Consider the following 23,896-nt stretch of genomic DNA (forward strand, 5'->3'; position numbering starts at 1 on the left):
GGGCTCCCTGCTCGGCGGGGAGTCTGCTTCTCCCTCTGACCCTCCCCCCTCTCATGCTCTCTCTCTCTATCTCATTCTCTCTCTCAAATTAATAAATAAAATCTTAAAAAAAAAAAAAAGTTAATCAGCTCAACTCTCAAATTCTAAAAAAATAGCTTTTTTTCTTTCCTAGCTTTTTATATTCATAAAATAACATAATATGTAAATATTTTAATATTTTAACATGGCTTTGTCATAAATTTCAAGTTCTATCATTTTATAATGTAATCATCTACAAAGTTACCAAAAAGAAATTTTGTTGTTATAAATTCAATGGAGTTTTGATAAAATACTGAGTATATTACTGAATGCTTTATAAATAAGACTATGTTTTAACAAGGTTCTCTTGGTACTTCAGAAAATAATTAATACTTCCATAACATGGTAAAAAAAAAGCAAAATAAATTCCAGATGAATCAAAGAATTACATGTAAAAAAAAAATAAATCACATTATAGAAAACCAGTAGAAAATCTATTTGAATATTTACCCAAGTTTTAGAGACTTTCTTAAACTGAGACCTTATTTGGAAAAGAAAAATCGTAAGAGGAAAGACCAACAGACAACTAAGAAAAGCTTTCCTGTGTTAAAATATAACAAAATTAGAAGGAAAATAACAAATTAAGTACAAATTATTTACCTTATTTTTAGCAAATTTTTTTTCAAGACAATATTATTCAGTGAGGATGTAATAAGATGGACAGTGTAATGGGGTGGTAGAAGTATCAATAGGTACAATTTTTTCATGAAAAGAATTTGACAATATGTATTTGAAGTCTTAAAATTGTTTGGTTAACTGAATGGGACAATCATGGGCTTTGAAACCCAGAATGAGCCAAGTATTTCACAAACATCCGCCTCCCAGTAAAACATGACTTTGTACTGTTATTCCTACTTTTTTGTTGTTGTTGTTCTCTATTTAGATGTTAAAACAGAGGACCAGGAAGGGGATGTTGCTGGGCTGGAGCGCACACTGCTTTTAACAAAAGTGGAAGTTGAAGGCAAGGCAGAAGAGAATGGATTTTATTCATCATATTATTATACTGACTCTCAACTGAATGACTAGTTCAGTACTTCAATAAACACAAAGGAAGTTTATTAATTTACCCAAATCTTGTCTATACAAGATCTCAATGTGCATTTTAATGTTATTTAGAATATGATAGAGATAGCTAATTTGCTTTATAATTTCATCATTAAATACAACTCATTATAAATTGAATACTTATATTTGAAAATAAAACTCCTTCACCAAAATATGTCCGGTACCATCCACACCCTACCCAGCCAATCTCATTTTCCCATGTATTATAGAAATAGAGATTTTAATAGTTTATGTATTTAATGATTAGAGAAAGAAAAGGGCATTAAGTAGAATAAACAGCTTATCTAAAGGTACTTTATATTCTCTTGGAAAAAGAAACTGCTGAAGGTATGTTTAACAGGAGTTTATAAATGCCCTGCTCCTGTGATACTAAGTCTGAAGAGTTTACTTTTCATGGATTTTATATTACATTTTGACTGCATATGCTACCTTAATCATGGCAATAGTTTAAACATATTTATAAAACTTAAGCTAACTAAAATATTTTAAAAACTGAAGTGAATGATCTCTTAATTGAAATTTGAGCATGGAATTCTCAAATTATGTTACTATCAGAAAGAAAATAAATTAAGGTTTCATAAGCTGTTGTTTAATATTTTTGAAACCCTTAATATGTAAACTCTATTTGACACTATGAAAAGGTCAAGTGATATACAAGTGTTTCTAAATAATATTCCAAGTAAAGTTCAATGTATTGAAATAGACGAAATTGAAAGAAACTTAAATTACCAACATTTAAAAGTCTTACCTACTAATATTCTATTCTTCTTGATCCCACTTTTTATTTCATCATCAATCAAATCGGTAAGCACTTGACACATTATATTGATTGATTCAAGGTGTTCTGGGCAGTCATTAGATATTTTAAGTCTGTCAAACCATACACTGGAGATTCCTCCTTTCATAGGAGTATATGGCCTGTTTGTAAAACCAAAACAAACAAAACCAAAAAGAAAACAAAGGAAAAGGGAATGTTATTAAAATGGATGTTTCAATTTCTAAAACAACTACTGTGTTGAATAATTTCAATTTCCTCCAAGTTTTATAAATTAAAGAGTTCATACTGAAAACAGCCTCATGCATATTGCATTAACTTACTTGCTTATACTTACACTGATCCCATTAACATTTCTTAATGCCAACTCATCATCTTTTCCTATTCTCTCCATCTTTTCAGATTCATAAATTCTTCAGAGAATTCCCATGAAAAATGAATTATATATATATAACATATAATTATATAATTAATATAGTGTACGCATGTTTATTTTTTTCTGCTCAATTTAAATGACTGATCAAGTCTACCACTTTTTTTTTCAATTTGTTTTGATTTACTTTAGTCCCTTCCCCCCCCTTAATGTAGGATCAATATTTTAGTATTCATAACCAACTGAATAATGTTTGTCCCTGCAAAAAGTTTAATATCTCAAGAGTGGAAAAAAATGATTCACCAAAATGATTTTAAAAGGTGGTTAATTTGTAGCACTTAAGTATGAAAAGATGAGTTAATATTTTAAGAGCTTTCTTAATCACATCCAGATGATCCTTAGAATGAGTGCTCAATTTTTTTTTTAATCAAGAGTTAGAACTTCTATATATTTTTTTCTTTTGGTCTTCTCAGGGACCTTGAAATGAGAATTTAATGGAGTACAAATACTCTTTGGAAGCACTCATCAAGCAGCTATCCATACTGTTTGCATCATTTGGGTCTCAAACTGGGTGCCTTGTTGGACTTCTGTTTTATGTGATAAGATGCTCTGAACTGGGTGCTCTGTTGAACAAAACTGATCTTACAAGATGCTTTATATTTACATATGAGGTCAGATGGTTATAGTATTAGTGAATCTTCACCCATTCATTGTATACTCCTACTCTGGAATGCTCTGTTAAAGTGAGTAAGTGTGTGTATATGGCAAGGTATTCCAAATGTTCTGTTTTAACCAATTACAGTGGGGTCAATAGGTACATGTCCTATGTTGGTAAAGGTTAATGAAGGGGAATGAAAACAATCTTAGACATTCCTGTAAGCAAACATAGAGGTATAGCAGGATACAGAAGATAAACACGGAGAATGAAGGTTTTCCAAAGATGAGGGATAAGAGGGTTCAATCAAAAAAACTGTTTTCCACGTGGCAAAGTATGCTTTCCCTTTACACGACAGTGAAAACAGGATTTATGTCCTATGCAAGAAAGCCTTGGAAAACACAACCAGTACTAAAAGTACCCATCATTATTTCAAAGAAATCTAAACCAGTGCTGACCACAGATGCAGAATTCCTCCTATATTTACCCTTTGACCATCTCAGAGTTAGCTGTATACTCTCACCCTCCAAAGTCAGTGAAATAAAAGTATAAAATGTACAGGTAGAAGGGGAAAAAAAGAGGGCTGAAAGACACCAACTGAGACCTGACAGTGCCTTCCTGTATGTGCTCTAGTGAAAAACAAATGTTCTCCAAGTGGAACAACCAACTGGAACTTCAGCAAACCCAAAGAGCTAGAAATATACAATTCTTATTCTCTCATCCACTGTTATCAAAAGACTCCACAATCTGTGCAGATCTGCCCTTGAGTAGCATCCACTCTATGGGACCAAATGAGTGATACTGGAGAGAGCAGAACTAATTTTTCTGCATTGATCATACCACTCCAACATAAATGGACATCCACTTTTGGTGCCTGGAAATCAAGAGGATTATATTTGGAAAGTTTCTCAGAGAAACTGAAAGCAGTCTGAAAATAAGAGCTCATCTACAGAGGATCTTCTTTATTTACTAAAATAGAAGAATGTTATAAACATTACTTTGCAACATCTTTCTAAAATTTGAATGTATATTTTGAATATCCCCTGTAAGACAGGACATAAAAACCTAAATGTTCTTCTGGTTTATGAAGATATATGATATTTTGCAAAGATGGGAAATTATATGTGTTTTTTTGATGTTTTTCAGATAAATCTTATTCTGTGCACCACTCCTCCTCTCCATTGCTCCTCTCTTCTCCCCCCCCCTCCCCCCGCCATCCTGCCTTTCACACTAGGTAAGCTGTGTTTAGGATCTGGAATATATCCTTGAATTTTTTTTTTTTGCACATACATTAAAACATGCATCTTTATAGGATATTTTTTTAGAGCACTATTTCCTTTTAAAAAACGAAATAGCCTATTTGCTTTCCTTATATGCATCATGCTTTTCTCCCTTAACAGTAACTTACGGATATCCTTCCTGATATAGTTTGAACCCATCCTTTTAAATGGCTATAAAATACCATATGATAAATATGTCCCACAGTTTCATCAGCCATTCCCCTACTAATGGACATTTATTTGGCACACAGGTTTTAGCCACTAACAATGGTGCTGCATTAAACATATTTGCATACATGTTTTTATGTACTGGGACTTTTATTCCTATGGAACAGTCTAAGAGACAGGACTACTGGACAGAAAGATATTAATTTTTATCTTATTAGATGTTTCAAAGTTGCTACCATTAAGGCTATAAAGATTCACTTTTGTGCAAGAAAAGAGAACATCCTTTTGTCCACAGCCCTAACAGCAATAGGTGCTAACATCCTTTTAAAGTATTAGCACTTAAGGGTATCAACTATAGTTTAAAATCAACTTTCTTGAAGCATAATTTACATACATAAAAGTACACATTTAAATATATAGGTCCAAGACCTGCCAATATAATCATCTCCACAATGACACAGAACATTCCCTTTACTTCGGAGAATTCCACCCTGCCCCTTTGCAGGCAATTCCCATTCACTATCCTAGGCAACCATGGAGTGATTTTTATCACTATAGAGAGTGTTTCCTGTTCTAGAACTCTACATAAACAGAATTACCTATTTGTATCATTTGATATTTTTTTCTATTGGGGTTTTGATTTTTTTCCCATTAGTTTAGAAGAGCACTTGGTCTATAATTGACACTTAAATAGTTGTCATTTGTATTTCAAGTATTTTTTAACATCTATTTTTACATATTGACATTACATATTTATGGTGTCTTTTAAAAAAATCAGAGAAAAGACATTGCATTTGATATAATTTGTCCCTAAAAGAAAAAGAAACTAAAATTTCTATGTCTCCTGATTTAAGAGGGTCTTCCTAATCCATACATTTTTACACGTGGAACTCAAAAATTTCTAAGATTTTTGCTTTCATTTTTAGATTTAAGTCATGAAATTTCCTGGAATTTATTTCATACATGAAGTGCCATAAGGGTTCAAGTTCATTTTCTCCCATATGGATAGTCAATTGTGTTCATACTATTATTACTAAAAGAAAAAAAAATCTTTCACAAAGGTGAAATTCCATCTTCACCATATATTTAATTTTATAGTTCTGAGTTATCTAGTCTCTCTCAACCTAGATTCTGTGAAAGAATGAAGCCCTAATGCCTAATACAATAAATGGACTTCTCTCCAATGCATCTAGAATGGTACTAGTTCTATATTATCCTTGGGGAAATCAAGAAAACAACAAATCATTTCTTGAGCTCCCTGAGCTCTGTGATTCAGGTGAAGAACTCTGGTTGAGAAAGGTTCTATTTTGTTCTACTTACGTATTTATCTATCCTTATGTTAGGATGATACTGATGATACTGAAGTGGCTTTAAAGTGTGTTCTAAAGTTGAGTAATGTTAGTTACTCTCTAACATTATCAAAACCAATCTATTTTTCAGACTCGTCCTCCCTATTCTCAGGCATCCATTCGTTTTTATCTAAGAAATTAATCGCATATTTAGTAATTTAAAAATAATTTCAAAGAATTCTCCTTAAAAGTCCTTGTGGAATTTTAACTAATATTGCATTATTGTCTGGGAATTAACATTTTATGACATAAAACTGAGAGGAGGGAAGATTTTTGCAGACTGAGCTCTTCCTAGGATCTGCCACATTCATATGGGGCCTCTCTTGCATTGTTTTCCAGGCTTTCAAAGGGTGCAGAGAAGATAAAATTCTGCATCAGATTTCTACTAGGACTCCAAAGAACCTAATTTCTCCCTCATTCCTGCAGGCCTTCTGACCTCAGAAGCTGCTTGGCTCAAGAGAGGTAAATAAATTGGAATCAGAAGGGGAGAGAACACAGAAAGCATTCAAGCCTCCCATCTCCCAGAATCCCTTTCTCAGGATTAACTTTCTTAAAGTACTCTGAAAATGAAAGCAGGTGCTTTCTACTAGTATTAATGTCAGTGTCAGGCAAAATGAAATCCCAAACTGCATTTAATTTGTCATCGAAATCTCAATGTTCTGAATGAAAACTGAATATACAGCATTCACTTTAAAGCCTTAATTAGACTGTTACTCTTTTGAATTATTTCTACTTCCCTCTTGATTTTATTCTATTTCTCTAAGTATTTATTTGTCTGTCTAAACACTTAAATAAGGATGATATCATAGGCTAAAATCTGAATCATTCTGGGAACTCAGCCATTAATAGAAAAAAATGACACTCACTTAATTTTTTGTCTTTGACAGTGCCTTACTTAATCAGACATAGATGCTCCACGAAGGTGGATTCCTGATGTAAATTTCACAAAATAGGAGTTTTTTTGTTCTCTCAATTCTCTTAAGAGAATTACAATTTGTTCAAAAGAGATAACTGGGAAAATTTAATGAGAAAGAATAATTTAGAACTTTTTTGTTAAGAAAATATAATCAAGAATGCATAATTCTCTTAATATGTTAGAATAACCTTTAAAGAAAGCATAAAAATAAGACTTTTTTAAAACAGCTAAACAAACTGGCACATATGTTATACTCATTCACCTTTTCCCTCAAATAAATCACTTTATTAGCTAGTATAAAACAGCTCAGACGTTACCACAATAAATAAATATGCTTGGTAAAGAACATCTGTGTGGCTCCTAAGTCAATCAATCAATCAAACACACTGGTAAAATATTAAACTGGAATAAATGTCCAAGGCTAAAAAACAAAAGAGTTGACATTCAGCTTGATACCAAGTTCTGTTTTGATCTGTGCTCTCTAAAATCATAAAATCAAAAGGTCATTCATAACCTTTAAGATAACATCACGTGGCTCCAGTATTCTCTGTCATTTCATAGAACCTCCCCAGCAATCACCAGGTCCAGGCACATTTCCCTCGTTTTTCTTCAAACAGGACGGCCTCATTATTGATGTAGGGGCTTTGCATCTGATATTCTACCTGGAATGCCCTGTGTCACACTTCTGCATGGTGGGGCTCCCATCGATCATTTAGGTCTCAGCTCAAATATTCCCCTCCTTAAGGAAGTCTTCCTTGACCCTACAATTTAAAGTGTATCTCCCCTCCACCCTAAAACACACACATACACACACACACACACTCTCTCTTTTTCTATTCTATTATTCTATTTACCTGTCTTAACAGAATGTATCACTATTTGAAATGAATATATTTAGTTGCTCTTATATTTTCCATTGATTCTTTTCCACAGCAATACCCTGGGTGCCAAGAACAAGTATTTGTTGAATGATGAATGTCAATAATCATTTGTGTCACTGGGAATAATTTGGGTCAGCTGGAAATAAGAGAATTATCTAATATTGGTCTATTTTGCTCTGAATATCTTTTGACTTTGTATAAAATCCATATTGTGATTTCTAGGAAAAGGTCAAATTTTTCTTTTGTTGCTTAAAAAAAAAACCATGTTTCTAAGAAAAGTTTTTACATACAAATAGGTATTTAAGTGTGCTATTTAAAATAATTACCAAGGAAGTAAAACTATTTCTTCAAAATAGCTGTTTTTAGTACGCTCCTTACCAGTGAAGTGTACTTGAAGTACAGATCTATTGGTATCAGGAGAGCGATCTCCAAATATTGTGCTTCAGATAGGAATTGAATTTCAAGTAACAGAGTAAAAATGAATCCATTATTATCTACACCTAAATCTAAAGTACCTAACCCTGTTCTGGAATACATTTAATAAAAAATATAAACATACACTTCCCTGGAAAAATAGTAATCAAAAAGTAGAGGCACTATGCAAATCCTATTACTGCTAGAATTTTTCAAAACAATGAGAGCAATTTATATCATCATATAAGTTATTAATTGGCTTGTTAAAAAATTGCTATTATTTTTAAAATGGAAATTCTAATAGTAAGCCCAAACCAAGAAAACCTCTAATTACAAATACAACTAAAGTTGCTTTAGAAACAAAAATCTTTATTGAGCACTTCAATTAAATAGAGTTCAAATTAATAATGAAAAAAATGAAGCAATATTTTCCATTTAAATCAACACGGCAAGTTAACTGCCGACTTTTACTTAATATACCCCTAACTTAGCTGATTAAAAACATCTATTAAATAGGGTTGAGGAAAAGGATACCTTATAGTCAAAATGGCAATTTACAATTTAATCAAAACATACTGACATGCTGTAATAGACCACAACTTGGTAAATATAACAGACTATTGTTCTCTTCTTAAGCTCTTCAAAATATGTATGACTAGTGAAAACAAAAATTTTAACTGTGTTTTGATAGGGTTTTCAATATATGTAAATGAAATACATACAACAAGCATAACGGGGGGAGGAGATAAAGGTAACTATATGGTTGTGTGCTTCCTACATTTCATGTCAAGTAAAAATCTAACTAGGTGAAAGGTTTGATATATATCTTGTAATCCCTAGAATTGGGAAAAAATAAAAATACATAGTCGAAACGGAATATTAACAAAATTCAAATTATCCATAAAGAAGATAGCACAGGGAGAAAGAGGAAGAAAAAGCTGTAGACTTAAAGTCAAACATTATCACTGATTACATTAAATATAAATGGTCTAAACAAATCATTTAAAAGAAACCATCACATTGGTTAAAGAGAAAAAACAAAGCTCAAATACATGATGTCTTTAAGAAACCCACTTTAAATATAATGATATAGATTGGCTAAAAGCAAAAAGATGAAAAAAAGACATACTATACTATTATTTGTTTTAAGTACATAAAAATGCGTTTTAGTGTCTTATTCCTGCATCCTGCTGTCTTCCTAAATTCACTCATTTCTAGTAGTTACTTAGTAGATTCCTTATGATCTTTGTGTAAACAGTCATATCATCTGGGAATAAAGGCACTGTTACTTTCTCCTCTTCAACCTTTATTATTTCATCAACTTGCCTTATTGCGCTTGTTTGAACTTCCATACATTGTTGAACAGAGTCAAGGACCTCCTTCTGGCCCAGCATCAGGGCTCCCTGCTCAGCAGATCCTATTAGATCCTGAAGAATGAGTATTAAAATCTTCAACCAAGATTGTAGATCAGTCTACTTCTCCCTTTAGTTCTGTCAGTTTCCTCTGCATGTGCTTATAAGCAGTATTATTAAGTCTTCCTCTTTAATATCTACTTTTAGCTTATAAATATTCATTTTTATCTCTGGTAATACCTTGACGTATACTTTATTTAATAATAATATACTATGTCAGCTTTCCTATGTTTACTGTTTATATAGTGTATCTTTTCCCCTCCTTTTGCTTTTTGATTAGTGTCTTTTTCCAAACTTAAAATTAATATCTCTAATAATCTCAAGCATGTAAATAATAAAGACATTTAAAAAGTTATCTCCCATAATACATTACGTTAACTGAATTTAAAAAATTAAAAAAAAAAATAGAAAGTTATCTCCTGCAAAAATGTTTTTAAAACTCCATTTCAAATTAACCTATATTTTCCAAAGTAAGAGCTCTCAAATTTTGATGCAGAAAATGCAGGGAGCCAGATTACATCCAAAATCTGCTTCCATTTTCAGAGGTGGGAAGGAAGATTCTGTAATTTTTTATATAAATATGCTGGTATACTTGAGTACAAATGGTTGATAGATACTTTAATCTACCTACATGAGAAGTGGTGCTCCTTAAATTGCAAATTATGACCTCTATCTCATACTTACTCAATCAGAATCTAAGAGACTGTAACCTAAAAATCCACATTTTAATAATATCCCAGATGATTCTTATTGGGAACAGTATATTTTAAAAACAATTATCTTCCAGTTTAAAATTCCAATTTTCCAATTAACTATAAAGCTAAAAAAAAAAAAAAAAAAAATCCTTCCAATTGGGTGCTGACTCATGAACATTGGGCCAGTATATTAAATTTAAAATGCCCCAAACAAAACACATTGCATGTTCAATCACTGCATGTATAATACTGTCATAGATTCCCTACCTTAACATCACCACCTTCTCCTTTCCCCTAATTTTCAATTTTTCCCAGTCTCTGCTGTGTGAATCTCTCTTGAATTGAATGCTTGTATTACATTTCCACCACAGTGACCTACTTCAGACTTTTATGATTGCTAGACCAGTGGATCTCACCTCTGGCTGCCTACGAGAATCAGAAATGAAGCTTTTAAAAATCTTTCTGCCTTGGCCACATCCCAAGCCAATTAAATCAAACTCTCTGGGGGTAACAACCAGATGGAGTTGCAGATAAAATACAGGACACCAGTTAAATTTTAATTTCAGATAAACAATAAATACTTTTTTTTTAGTATAAGTATGTTCCAGATATAGTTTCTTTACTTGCTAAATAAAGCTGGCAACCCTATACTCTAGCATTGGTAATACTTTAATCACTGAAACGTATGTACAGGATCAGCAAGTAAAATATATAGCCCATTGCGAGCTGGAATTTAAAAATTCTGAAAGCTACTGCATTAGACCAGGGGTCAGCAAACCTTTTCTGTAAAAGCCATAGAGTAAATATTTTAGGCTCTGTGGACCATATATAGTCTCTTTGGCAACTACTGAACTCTGTTTTGTAGCACAAAAGCAACCATAGATAATATGTAAATGACAGTGTGGTTGTATTCCAATAAAACTTTATTTATAAGAATAGGTGGTAGGCCATATTTAACCCACAGGCTGTAGTTTGCTGATCCTACTCTAGATGATCAGATCATTTCAGACTTCCATTTTGTTATTCAATATATTCATTATTTTTCTCAGCTTTACATCATCTGGAAATTTGAACAGTGTGAAAATAAAACTCATGTATATGAAAATAAAACTGCTAGCCCAAATACTCCTTGAAAATACAACCCACACACATAGGTCTGGAAAATTTCTTCAAGGATTATCAGCAATTAATTCTTTGGATAATATTTCTACATCCTGCCCACAAGGATATCACAGATTACTATTAATAACTAACAATTATTCAGTGCTTATTTTATGTCAGACATCATGCTGAGGAATTTACATATATATTCAATAACACCATATATTCTCATGACAACTCTCTGAGGTAGATATAATTATTACTTCCAGTTTGCACTTCAGGAAATTGGGACACCAATAGAGAGGTGAAATACCTTGCTCAAGATCTTACAGAACTTAAATAGAGAAATCTAGATTCAAATCCAGGCCTGCCGAATCCAAAGATCGTATTCTTAACCACAATAATTCTATCTTCAATAGCCTACTGAACAATATGATATCTTGGATATTTCCCTGACCTATTGGTCCAACACTGTGGCAAAAAAAGAGTATTACATTACTGGTTCTTATTTATACTCCATAAAATCTGAAGGGACCTAAAATTCAAAAAGTTAGTGACTAAAGGATTTTGGAAATCTAGTCCCATCAGTTCATTTTAGATATGTGAAAATTAAGACCCAGAACTGATAAGTTCTTCATTAACAGCCTTCACAATTTTATTTTAAATAAGAATTAGTTGAATCACAGACCTGTACCTCTGAAACAAATAATACATTGTATGTTAAAAAAAAAAAAAAAAGGAAGAAGATAGGAGGGGAAGAGTGAAGAGGGGGAAATCGGAGGGGGAGATGAACCATGAGAGAGGACGGACTCTGAAAAACAAACTGGGGGTTCTAGAGGGGAGGGGGGTGGGGGGATGGGTTAACCTGGTGATGGGTATTAAAGAGGGCACGTTCTGCATGGAGCACTGGGTGTTATATGCAAACAATGAATCATGGAACACTACATCAAAAACTAATGATGTAATGTATGGTTATTAACATAACATAAAAAAAAAGTATTAGATGACATATTTCTAAAAGTCTTCACTTTTCCTCCTTAATTGAAGTACTGGTTTCTCAAAGATTGCACATCGTATAGCACATATCAGATTGCTGATTCAAAGTAATCAGAATGAATAACAAGTGAATTTATTGCTTATATATTACTATATTTGTCACTCTGGATATGTATCACATAACTTTTATTAACATATAATACACTTAAATATAAATGGCACGAAAATGAATAAAACATAAATGTAACTATACATATTTCCAAAGCTTATATCCATTAACTAAGCTTAGAAATAATCAACAAATTAGTACTCTGTTCCTGTTTTGATACTTCTATGTATTTTTCTTCTCAGTCTGTTATTTTTTAGAGGCTGTTAAATTATAAAGTAGATCTCATTGTAAAGGCAACAATTTTGTGACCAAGAAAAAAATATTTAAAGAATTTTGAGTGTAAAAGGAAAAAAATCATCTATCTATCTTTACCTAAACACATTAAATTAGTAAACTGCTAGGCTGATTTAGTGATACTGAAAGCATTGATTATTTGATAACTGATAGATAACCCTTAGAGAGCCTCAGGAATAAAAGGAGAAACTGTTTTTAAAATAAATTAATGCTAGTAAGTGTTCGGTGAAATGGGTATCCTAATACACTGCTGGTAATAATGCAAACTGTCCATTCTTGGAAAACAATTTAGAAGAGCTAATCCCTTAAACAAAAAGGAACTGACTATAAGGCCTCTGAGTACTTTCTAGGAATTTTTCCTGAAGGAAAATCAGAAATAGGATAAATAGATACATATAGTGATAAACTGAGGATAAAAACTAAAACAGTCTACAAAAGAATAAATTTTAGAAGAATATTCTATAGCTATTAAAACAGTTTTCTATATTTCAGTGAGAAATTGTTATAGGAAGAAATCATCAAATACAGTATTAAGTGAAAAAAAGGCAGAATTTATAATTGTTTAGTATGAACTCACATTTGCAAAACTAAATAAACAAATAAGACATTAAAGATATTAAAGATAGGATGATAGTCTTAACAGTGGCTGTCTACTTTTTATGATATTTGTGGTTTACTCAAGTTTTTACTTTTAGTTAGAAAAATGCAAAAGGTTTCCAAAATGTTCCTCTAGGACAAATTTTTATTAACTATATTTATATAAAATCACCACTAATAGTTCTAAAATCTGAGGGCATTAGGGCTGGACTGATTGAATAGTCTGGAAAAGGCATACTGAAGAGGCCAGATGGTAAACAGGAGTCATAATACATAACTACCAAACATAATTTAATGGGAAAAAACTAAGAAATGATCATTTGTGGGACAGAAAATTAGGTCTAAAAATATGAAAACCCTTAAAATGTATTACATTTAATTCACCACGAAATTAAGGAAGCATCATCACCAATTTCAATAGAACAAGAGAATAAAATATTATTGAATTGTAAACACTATCTAGTGTCTTCAATTCAATGCCTTTAATGCTCATGTACTTAAGTAAAAATAATCGGGAAATACATTAGAACAGAAAGGAAAGAGCATATACCAAAACTACAATGAGATGTAAGATGAACTAAGACTGAAAAAATCCTCAGTCAATAGAGATATGGTTCATATTTGAATGAAAATAGTTCAGATCTTGTAATTTTAAACTGCATATTAAATACAGTTTCTAATTGTTCTGAAGAGTCCGAGACATCTGGAAGTAAGACTTGCTGATTTCTGCACTGTTCATGGAACAAAAGAAAAATGATTTCACAGTAATGTTGAAACAGATTTTCTAATATAATAAAACACTGAACCAGTTCTTGCTTGTTATACTTGCCTGTTATAAGATCCCTTCTGACATTTAGAAGATCATAAAATCCAAAGGTCTGGAGCCATTGGTAATCCTTGGTCAGTGACATTTGATTTCCAATGTGCGAAAGGACCAATGAAATACAGCAGAGCTACAGAATGTACAACTTGCTGAATATGTGACACAAAATAACTTTGCTAGGTCAGTTGAGGGTTCTGGTACTTATGTTTGAAAGCAATAAACATTTTACAAACTTACTTGAATTGTATGTTGACAGCAAATTAACTGGCATTATTATCCTTAATTACATGCATTTCATTTCACTCTCTTATTTGATGCCTCCAATCAAAGATAGAGGTCTGAGATGTAATACCCCATGACGCAGATCTGTAGATCTTATAGTAAAAACACATATATACACTATCTCTGAAAATTTTTGAAAAGCCCTTGAGTTCTTAAACGGGAAACTGCAAAGTTTATTCAATTGTGAGGTTTTTATTTCTTCATTTTAGGAATCTTAGAACCAGTGAAAACAGGGAAGCAAAGCTTCACAATCCCATGCTCTCAAGAGTAAATTCTAAAGGAAAGTGGACTTTTGTATTTAATGTTTCTGACCTAGAGTAATTAAATCTAAAAATAAAGAAAGCCTAGTACATAAAGACCTGTTCTTAGGTGCAATCTCAACTTCTTTTTGTATTGATTCAAAGACAATGATGCCATTCATACTTTAATTACCTCAGATATTTGTTTTTCTAAAATATAAACAGCTGACCACACTGCAACATTTTTTTTTTTTTTCCTAACAGAGAACCAAGATACTAATCATCTGGTATGTGTGGGAACAGAGGTGTAATTTTAAAGCAGGGTTTCTCAGCCTAGGCACCACTGTGATTTGGGGCTGGATAACAGTCTATTGTGGGGGCTGTCCCGAGCAGTGCAGGATGCTGAGCAGCATCCCAGGCTTCTACCCACTAGCTGCCCGGAGCCTCTTATGCTGCTTCCCCAGCCCGCTGTGACAAACAAAAATGGCTCCCAACACTGCAAATATTCTCGGAGGAAGAATCATCCTTGCTTGAGAACTAACCATTTAAATCGTCTCATCATTTAAAAAAAAAAAATCTTACAAGTTCAAGCACTAAAACCCATGAGAAATCTAAGTAAAAATGATTTGATCTAGGATAGTTGTCCCTAACATACTATAAATGTATGGGACCTCCTTTTAAAAGTCTAAAATTGCACTGCCCAAAATGGTAACTCCCAGCCACGCGGAGCTATAGAGCATCTAAAAATGTACCTAGTTTAACCAGGTACTTAACTTTCACTTTTATTTAATGTAATTTTTTTATTGAAGTGTAAGTAACATACAGTGTTATATTAGTTTCAGGTATACAACATGCTTAACAATTCTATACATTACTCAGTGCTCACCACTGATAAATGTAGTCACCACCCGTCAAATGTTAACATTTTGACTATATTCCTTATGCTGTACTCTTCATCTCTGTGACTTATTTATTACTGTAAATTTGTACCTCTTAATCCCATTTATCTGCTTCACCTATCCCCCACCCACCTCCCCTCTGGCAACCATCAGTTTGTTCTTTGTATTTAAGACTCTTTTTTAGTTTCTTTCTTTGTTCGTTGGTTTTTTTACATTCCACACAGAAGTAAGATCACGTGGTATCTGTCTTTCTCTGACTTACTTCACTTGGCATAATACGTCTAGGTCCATCCATCTTGCTGCAAATGGCAAGATCTTCATTTTTTTATGGCTGAGTGATACTCCTGTGTGTGTGTGTTTGTGTGTGTGTACACACACACGCACCACATCTTTATCCGTTCATTTACTGATGGCACTTCAGTTGCTTCCATATCTTGGTTACCATAAATAACGCTGCAATAATAAACACAGGAGTGCATCTATCTTTTCAAATTAGTGTTTTTGTTTTCTTTGAGGAAATAATTATTTATTTAATATAAATTTAATTGATCGATCAGCATCCAAATGGAGATATGCTGCACATATGAAATATATACCAGATTTCAAAGATTTAGAAAGAATAAAAGAATGTAAATTATCACTTTAATAATTTTATATTGATTTATATTGATTTTATACTGATTCAACATTACATGTTGAAATGATAATATTTGGGATATAATGGGTTAAATAAAATATATTATTAAAATTAATTTACTTGTTTGTTTTTCCTTTTTTTTAATGTGGTGTCAAGAACACTTAACTTTACATATGTGGCTCATATTTTATTTCATTGGTTAGCATGGTCTAAAATGTTTGATGATCTGTTCAAATAGGTATTGACGATGAAAATATATAATACCAAAAAGTTACCTGAATTCAGTGAAATATTTCAGTGATTTTATATTTTACTTAAACACAACAGCACCCACAAATAATACTGAGTGCACATAGAGATTTTTGGATTCTCAGGGCCTAAAGTTTGAGATCCACTGGTCTGGAACACGTATCAAAACTGACGACGTACTGAATGGAGCATTGGGTGTTATACGCAAACAATCATGGAACACTACATCAAAAACTAATGATGTAATGTATGGTGATTAACATAACATAATGAAAAAAAACTGGCAATGATATAAAATTCATAAGCTGAAAGCATTAATTCTAGAATCTGTTTCCAATGATCTTCCATTCAATTTAGTCAGACAATTACGATTATATTTAGGCTGAAATGAACTTATCTTTCCCATCTCCATAGGAATACCACTGTCTTTCTCTTTCCAAACTTCACTTACCCTAAAAACCAATAGCAAATGACAAGCTCTTTTGACATTTCAAAGACATTCAACTTACAACACAAAATTAACCCCTTGATCAGTAGGTCTTTTATTTCCACTACCAAACTACTAAATTCCTCTAAAATTATATAAAAATAACTTTTTTTGAATCTTAAATTTTACAACAAAATTATCATTTTATTGTTCTCTTTCAGTTCTATCAATTGCAGTAAGTAAAATCTTAATTGTACATAAAAAGGTCCTTGAAGTTCTGGTTCTGATTCTCCTTAACACTAAGTTAATAGAAAAATAAAAACAAAATGCCTTTGCATAAGCACACAGTATATTTAATAAGAATAAATCAAGAACAGATTAATGGGAAATCAGAGTGGGATGCATAGCTCAGCACATAATCTTGGTTACCCAAAAAAGTATTTGCAAACCCCAGTTTAAAGCATGTGCTCAGGATAAAAGCCTATGCAGATGCTAACTAAATAATTATAAAAAGCAGTATGACTTCTATACCAATCTCATGATTGTACATTTTGTTAAACACATCTACCGGTTGTATAATCTAAATATTTATTAAGTAGTCAATTCCATATTCCTATTATGGTTTACTGATTCAAAAAGCTTAACATTGTTTCTAAAACTTTTTAAGTGTAGAAAGCATGCCACAAAACCCTTTGCCAGAGATTATGAACTCTGACATAACTAAATTAGAAAGCTTATACTTGTTGGGAGCTATTAGTTTCTTTTTGGGGTAAATGAAGGGAAAAGAGAGTTTGAAAGATGAGCAATCTGCAGGGCCAGAGGAAGCAGAGTTCTGTAGGTGTGCTTAGGACAAAGTTTAAGTTAAGACCTTCAGGGAATGCTTTACAAAGAGGGGAGAAATTACCTGCCTCGCAGAACCTGGCCCAATCGTGGAATTGGGGGGAAAAAAAAGTTCTAGAAGAAAAGGTACCCCAATTCAAAATACTTTAAATACAGAATTAAGTTTAAAGAACATTTAGCTAGTACATCTATTTATATACATTTTATGCCACAGTTATACTGAGCAGTGAGATAAATTACTGCATACCTGGGAGGAGCTGTTGGATAAATAATTTTTATGTGTTGGAATGTTAACTCTTGATTTAAAACCTGCTTGATCCATGTTCTCAATCCTTGTCCAGAATCACCTGATGGATCACAAAATGTAGATTAAGATAAAACATTTTGACAACACAGTGTATTTAAAAGCAAGTCTGTAGCTTTCATATCATACAGAGGCTGGAACAAGGAATACAAAAAAATCTCCATATATAAAAAAAACTGCATAGAAACCAATTTATCAACATGAATTAATTGATCAGGCATCAATAACTAAAAACAATTTAGATAGTTTTACTCCTAACTTCACCACTGATCACTTTAAAGACCTTGTTTGAGTTTTAAGTTTCCTTGTTTGTTTAAAGGGTGTAACAGGCACAAATACATGAAGTAAATTATTTTTTCGAAAAAAAAAAAATTCTTTCCGTATCTGATTTTAAACACTGTCATTTCTTATCTTACTCTTAAAAATATTAAATTTCTGGGGCGCCTGGGTGGCTCAGTCGTTAAGTGTCTGCCTTCGGCTCAGGTCATGATCCAAGAGTCCTGGGATCCAGCCCCACATCGGGCTCCCTGCTCCGCGGGAAGCCTGCTTTTCCCTCTCCCACTCCCCCTGCTTGTGTTCCCTCTCTCGCGGTGTCTCTCTCTGATAAATAAATAAAATCTTAAAAAAAAAAAAAAATTAAATTTCTGAAGTGAATATAAACTTTTATAGTTGGACCAACCTAAAACAATTTTTTTGATTAAAATAACAAGATCTTTCAAAAGGGGTATTTAGCAAACCTTATTTTTAACTTGAAGAAATCTAAATTTAATTTTGGTAACAGGTTTACATGATGTAAAGTAATGATTATACATCCCAAGGCTGAAAAATAATCAAAATCCATGCAAGAATTAATGTATGGATATTTCCATTAAAAAAAAAGGGAAGGAAATATAGGTCCATGTTATGTAGTCATGAAGAGGAAATTTTAAAGGTAACAACTTTTAATTGTTTAAATCAGCTCATTAAGACATCAACTCAAAGTATATCTACTGAATACCTGTTACTGCGTCAGGCACTGTGCTCGGCAAGATGAGGAAGAAAGGGTCCCTACTCTCACTGAGGGTACAGTTTATTGTGAGAAACACACATAAGTCAAACAATCATACATAAAGATGAAAGACAAATGTAACCACTGCAAAGATGAGACACTTGGTGCTGCCAGGGTTTATTATATTCAGAAGCGACCCAGCTAAGGAGGTCAGGGGTAACATTACTAGAATATAAGCTCTGCAAAGTGAAGTTCATTTTGTATTTTATCCAGTGTTATTTTTTTAATTTAATGCCTAGATTACAAATGACACAAACTGACAGTTTTCAGATCTACAGGATGGTGAAAAGTGAAGCGCACAAGGAAAGAGCAACTCGGAGAGAATATGGCAAATGTTGAGATCCTTTACAGGAAGGAGGAGGAGGACATTTAGGAATGAGGGAAAGAGCAGTGAGTGCAAGATGAGGCCAGAGAAACTATAGGGATGTGACAAATCCTAAGAGCATGGAGCTACTTTTTGGCAGAAAGGTGGCCATCTTCTAAGGGTCACTCTGGCAGCTGTGTGAAGACAGGAGGGGAGAACAAAAGTAGGTGTGGCAGATCAATTAGGAGGCTACTGTCCAGGTGACAGATGCTTAAATTAGGGGTCTAGCAATGGCATGTACGGGAATAGGTACAAGGATACTTAGGAGATAAAAAAGATAGGGATTGGTAATAGATTAGTTATGGGGGGGTCAATGGTGAAGGTTTCAAAGATGACGGTGAGGTTTCTGGCCAGGATAACTGAGTGAACAATGGAACTACACACTGAGACAGGAAACACCTGAATCAGTGGGTCTATACTCGCTATACTGCCTACAAGGTCCTCTACCTCTACAATCAGCTGCAAGACAAACGCTGTAAGCTATGAATGGTTTTTACATTTTTTAAGAGTTGCTAAAAAAAAAATAAAGGAGAAAAGGGAAGAGAGGAAGAAAAGAAAAATGTCCAAGAAACCATTCTGGCCTACAAAACCTGAAATGGTTGCTGAATGCAGGGGAACCCATGAATGTCGGGGAACCTACCTCAGGGCCTCTGTCCCAGGTTCTCCCTTGTCCGCAACATTCTAACCCAACATCCACATGATTCACTCAGTCAAGTCCAGCTGCCTAAGTACCACATTCATAGTGAGGCCTACTCTGACCACCTTATCTAAAACTATCACCCCCGACACCTTCCATCCTCCTTGTCTTGCTTTCTCTTTTTTCCATAGAACTTACTACTATCCACTATATAATATTTCCTCCACTGGAATGTAAGTTCCACAAGAAAAGGGATTTTTGGGGTGCCTGGGTGGCTTAGTCGTTAAGCATCTGCCTTCGGCTCAGGTCATGATCCCAAGGTAGTGGGATCGAGCCCCGCGTCGGGCTCCCTGCTCCGTGGGAAGCCTGCTTCTCCCTCTCCCACTCCCCCTGCTTGTGTTCCCTCTCTCGCTCTCTCTCTGTCATATAAATAAATAAATACAAGAACAGGGATTTTTGCTTGTTTCGTTCATTAATATATGCCTGGAGCCTAGAATAGTGCCTTGCACAGTGGCCATATAATAGATATTTCTTGAATGAATGGATTAATAAATGAACGATTATTAGGCAGTGGGATAAACTTGTCCAGAACTTGAAGGAAAATTAAAATAGAGACACAAATTTATGTCACCATATAGAGGAAAAGACAGAATACTCAGGCATATATGCACATTAGCCTGGAGAGAAAAATGCAAAATGAAAAAAGAGGTCATAGGACCAAATTCTGAGGATCCCCAACATTAACGGAGAGAGAGAACAGGATGAGTGCGCAAAATCAATTAAAAGGAATAAACAGGTAGAAAAAAACAAGAAAGCGTTTCGAGAACACTGAATGTTGAGGATAGTTCAAATAAGATGACTGAAAAATGTTCCCCACATTTAGCAACACAGAAATTACTAGTAACTTTAATAAGAACCAACTCAGTTTGCTGAGACTTACTGCATGAGGAGAAAGCAAGATATATGCACGATTTGGATCTGTGTGAACCTTACAGCACAGTGTGGACTATAGACATTAAATTTGGTAATTACAAATATGAATACCATTAAAAGAAGTACCACAGTGTTCTAAAGGAGCATACAACAGAGTGAATTAATCTAAGCTGGGAAGCTGAACAAAGCTAATTAAACTATTGTTTGTTTTTATTATCCTGAAAAAAGGTACTTTTTTGGTATTTTAGTAGTAGGAAAGGCTCAAATTAAGTTGGCTATATCTTACTCACATTCCCGTATGTTCTTCTATGGCTGCCATATTCTAGAAGAGAACTTCAGCCCTTTAAGATTAAAAAAAAAAAAAAAAAAAAATCTGCCTCTAAATACACTTTTCCAACCTTGAAAAGCAAAACTTAATGCTACAAAGTAACATCCATTCATCCATTCACAAGGCCCACTTTTTAAAAAGCCAGCACTTTGTTCTAAGAGCGTGGTAAAACTATTAAAATTGGTTTGGCCGTATTTGGATTAACCAGAACCCAAACACCTATAACATAACCACATATAGTAAAGTCTAATGTAAAATCATACTTCCAGTAAGGGTTTTAATTTACTACAATGGAGCTCTAACTATACGGGAATTGCATTTCATTTGCATAATTAGCAGAATTCTTTGGATAAATTCTTTGTTCCGAAGTTCAAAGGGAGAAATATATAAGTTGGGTTTACAATTTATAAAAATATCAGTAATCTGGAATTGAAAAGAGTAAGGACGGTACTTTAAGCAAAGTGGTCCAAGGAAAAAAGAGAAGTCTAGGAGTATTTCCTAAAGATATTACGAAACAATTAAATTATTTATTACAAAGACTACGGTATCCGGGAATTTCTGGATGCTTATAAATGAACATCCTTGGAGCCTCAAATAGTACCAGGAATAGTCTCTTAATTGTAAAGCTTTGGTGTCCTCCTCGACACCTCACTTCACCATTCTAAATATATTTCATTAGCCAAGTCTTTCCCTTTAAACATCTTTGGCCCATTTCTTCTCTATTTCCAAAATGATACAGCCTAGTTCAGAGTTTTTCCACCTTACCCCTTCTGGAGTCTGAGAGATCTGGGTGCGAATGCTAATTCCACTACCACTCATGGCAACAGCCAAGTGACCTTGCGCAAGCTGTTCAGCTTATCAGGGCTCATTTTTAAAATGAGAATACCTCCCACAAGTGCCCATTTCCAGGCCTCCACCTCTTACCTTTCCAATCCCCTCCATTATCCAACCACCATCCTCCTTAAGCCTACAAAAGTCTCAGCTCAAAGCCCACGCTCTCAGTCAAATTGGTAAAATCTGACAAGCTCTTCATCTTACAAATGCCTTACTTAGTATGCCTAACCACAGTTTTTTCCTTACAATTCTCTTGGCAGTAAATCATTTACCATCTTGTGATCTCCCATCCACTGCTGACTCAAACTAATTGAACTGTTTTTGTTTTTTAACTTTAGGTAGGCGCCCTGAGGACACTGGCTGCATCTCATTTCTTTAAAAAAATACTTCCCAAGAACTTACCCTAGGCCAAGCACTAGGGATGCAAAGAATAAAACAAGGGTCCTTACTCTCGAGGAAGGGGAAGTGAAGTGGGAAAGACAGGCTTAAGTAATTACAGATGAGTGTAAGGAATGCTATACGGAATTAAGCACACGCGCCACTAAGGGCGAGCAGGAGAGTATCTGCCCTTGGGACTGAGAGTGGACTCTGTGCTGTATCTTGGGGGCTTAAGGACAAGAAGGGGAAAGAGGACAAAGAAGGAAGCAGCAGGAAAGAAAGGAAAGGGAGAAAGTACTCCAGCCCTGGCACAGTGCCTCCTTTTACAAATATTAACTGTCTCAATTGTCTACGGCAGGACGAGAGACTGGAAAAAGAAAATGGCAAATAATCCAAGGCGGCTGAAAGCCCCAATCACTAACAGCTGACCCTGGAAAGTACTAAATAATTTGTCTCTAGCAGAAAACTTACCTTACTAACTTGCTCTGTTTAAACTTGAGGGAGAACAATGAGGGGGTCGGGGTGGTAGCAAGGGTTGCAATGGATGGAGAGAATGGTGTGGATGGAGGAATGGCCCAGTGGTGGGACGCAAGGGCCATCACCGAGGACGATGGGCCAATGATCGAAAAAGGGAATACACGGCGGGGAAGGCCGTGTGTCCACAGCCGCGGGGTTAGCGAGGGGAGGGTCGTCCTCTCCGAGACCACTGAGCCCTATCGAGGCCCAGCGACTCCTCCACTAGGGCAACACTAGGGGACCCGAGGGGAGGACGATTCCCAAGCAGAAAACTAGGACGTAAAACTGTAATCCACCTGAGCCGTGCAGGAAGATGAGAGAGGCGCTGTGCCTCCCAGCCGGCGACACTATACAACGCTGCAACCGAATCGAACCCGACGTAGCCGCCATCGCTGCCGCCCGAAGAGCTCCGTGGGCCCCGCCCCTCCACCGCGCGGGCCCGCGCACGTAGGCACGCAGGGGAGGGGGCGCGCGCCTGGAGACGCGCATGCGCGGTGGCGCCGGTGCGGTCCTGACTCGGTCAAGTCTGAGTCAGTTCTTGTTGCCTTGAGAGTTTGGTTTTGCAGAGGGTGGTTTTGTGCAGGTGACAGCTTCGGTAAGCCTCATGGGTATATTTATTTGCTGTATGATTTTTAACTGCAACCCAGAAATTCAGGATTGCCTTTTTATTTCGAGAAATATTGTTGTTATTATGTTCAAAATTTAACAAATATAATCATATTTTACCTTCCACTTTGGGCCTTGAACCGGGTGTTTGTAGCTTTTTATATACAAAATAAGACAACTATATAATAACTGTAGTTTTAAAAAATAGTTTACACAGCAGATCTAAGGAGGTGCCATTTCACACCCATTAAGATGGTTATCATTAGAAAAACAAAATAAATGTTGGTGATGATGTGGAGAAATTGGAACCCTTGTACATTGCCGATGGGAATGTAGAATGGTGCAGCAGCTGTGGAAGCAGTTTAGTTGTTCCTCAAAAAGTTAAATGATTACC

General features: G+C 34.5%; 1 protein-coding gene across 5 annotated transcripts in view; it reads right to left on the reverse strand.

The window, feature by feature from the left end:
- Positions 1 to 23,335, reverse strand: part of LYPLAL1 (lysophospholipase like 1) — a 37,464-nt gene extending 14,129 nt beyond the window's left edge. The window contains exons 1-4 of one of the 5 annotated variants that reach the window (XM_064593862.1): positions 23,193 to 23,335; positions 17,802 to 17,901; positions 9,281 to 9,381; positions 1,892 to 2,061 (exon numbers count right to left, since the gene is read on the reverse strand). In XM_064593862.1, the coding sequence (XP_064449932.1) occupies positions 1,892 to 2,061; positions 9,281 to 9,381; positions 17,802 to 17,876 (346 nt within the window). In that variant the 5' untranslated portion in view covers positions 17,877 to 17,901; positions 23,193 to 23,335. The other 4 variants (XM_045876877.1, XM_064593863.1, XM_045876876.1 and 1 more) reach the window with 4 other exon arrangements.
- Between the last annotated feature and the right edge of the window lie 561 nt (positions 23,336 to 23,896).

The sequence above is a fragment of the Mirounga angustirostris genome, unplaced genomic scaffold (assembly GCF_029215605.1).
Source record: "Mirounga angustirostris isolate CCGP_5_RB_7025 unplaced genomic scaffold, mMirAng1.0.hap1 SCAF_6, whole genome shotgun sequence".
Taxonomy (NCBI): domain Eukaryota; kingdom Metazoa; phylum Chordata; class Mammalia; order Carnivora; family Phocidae; genus Mirounga; species Mirounga angustirostris.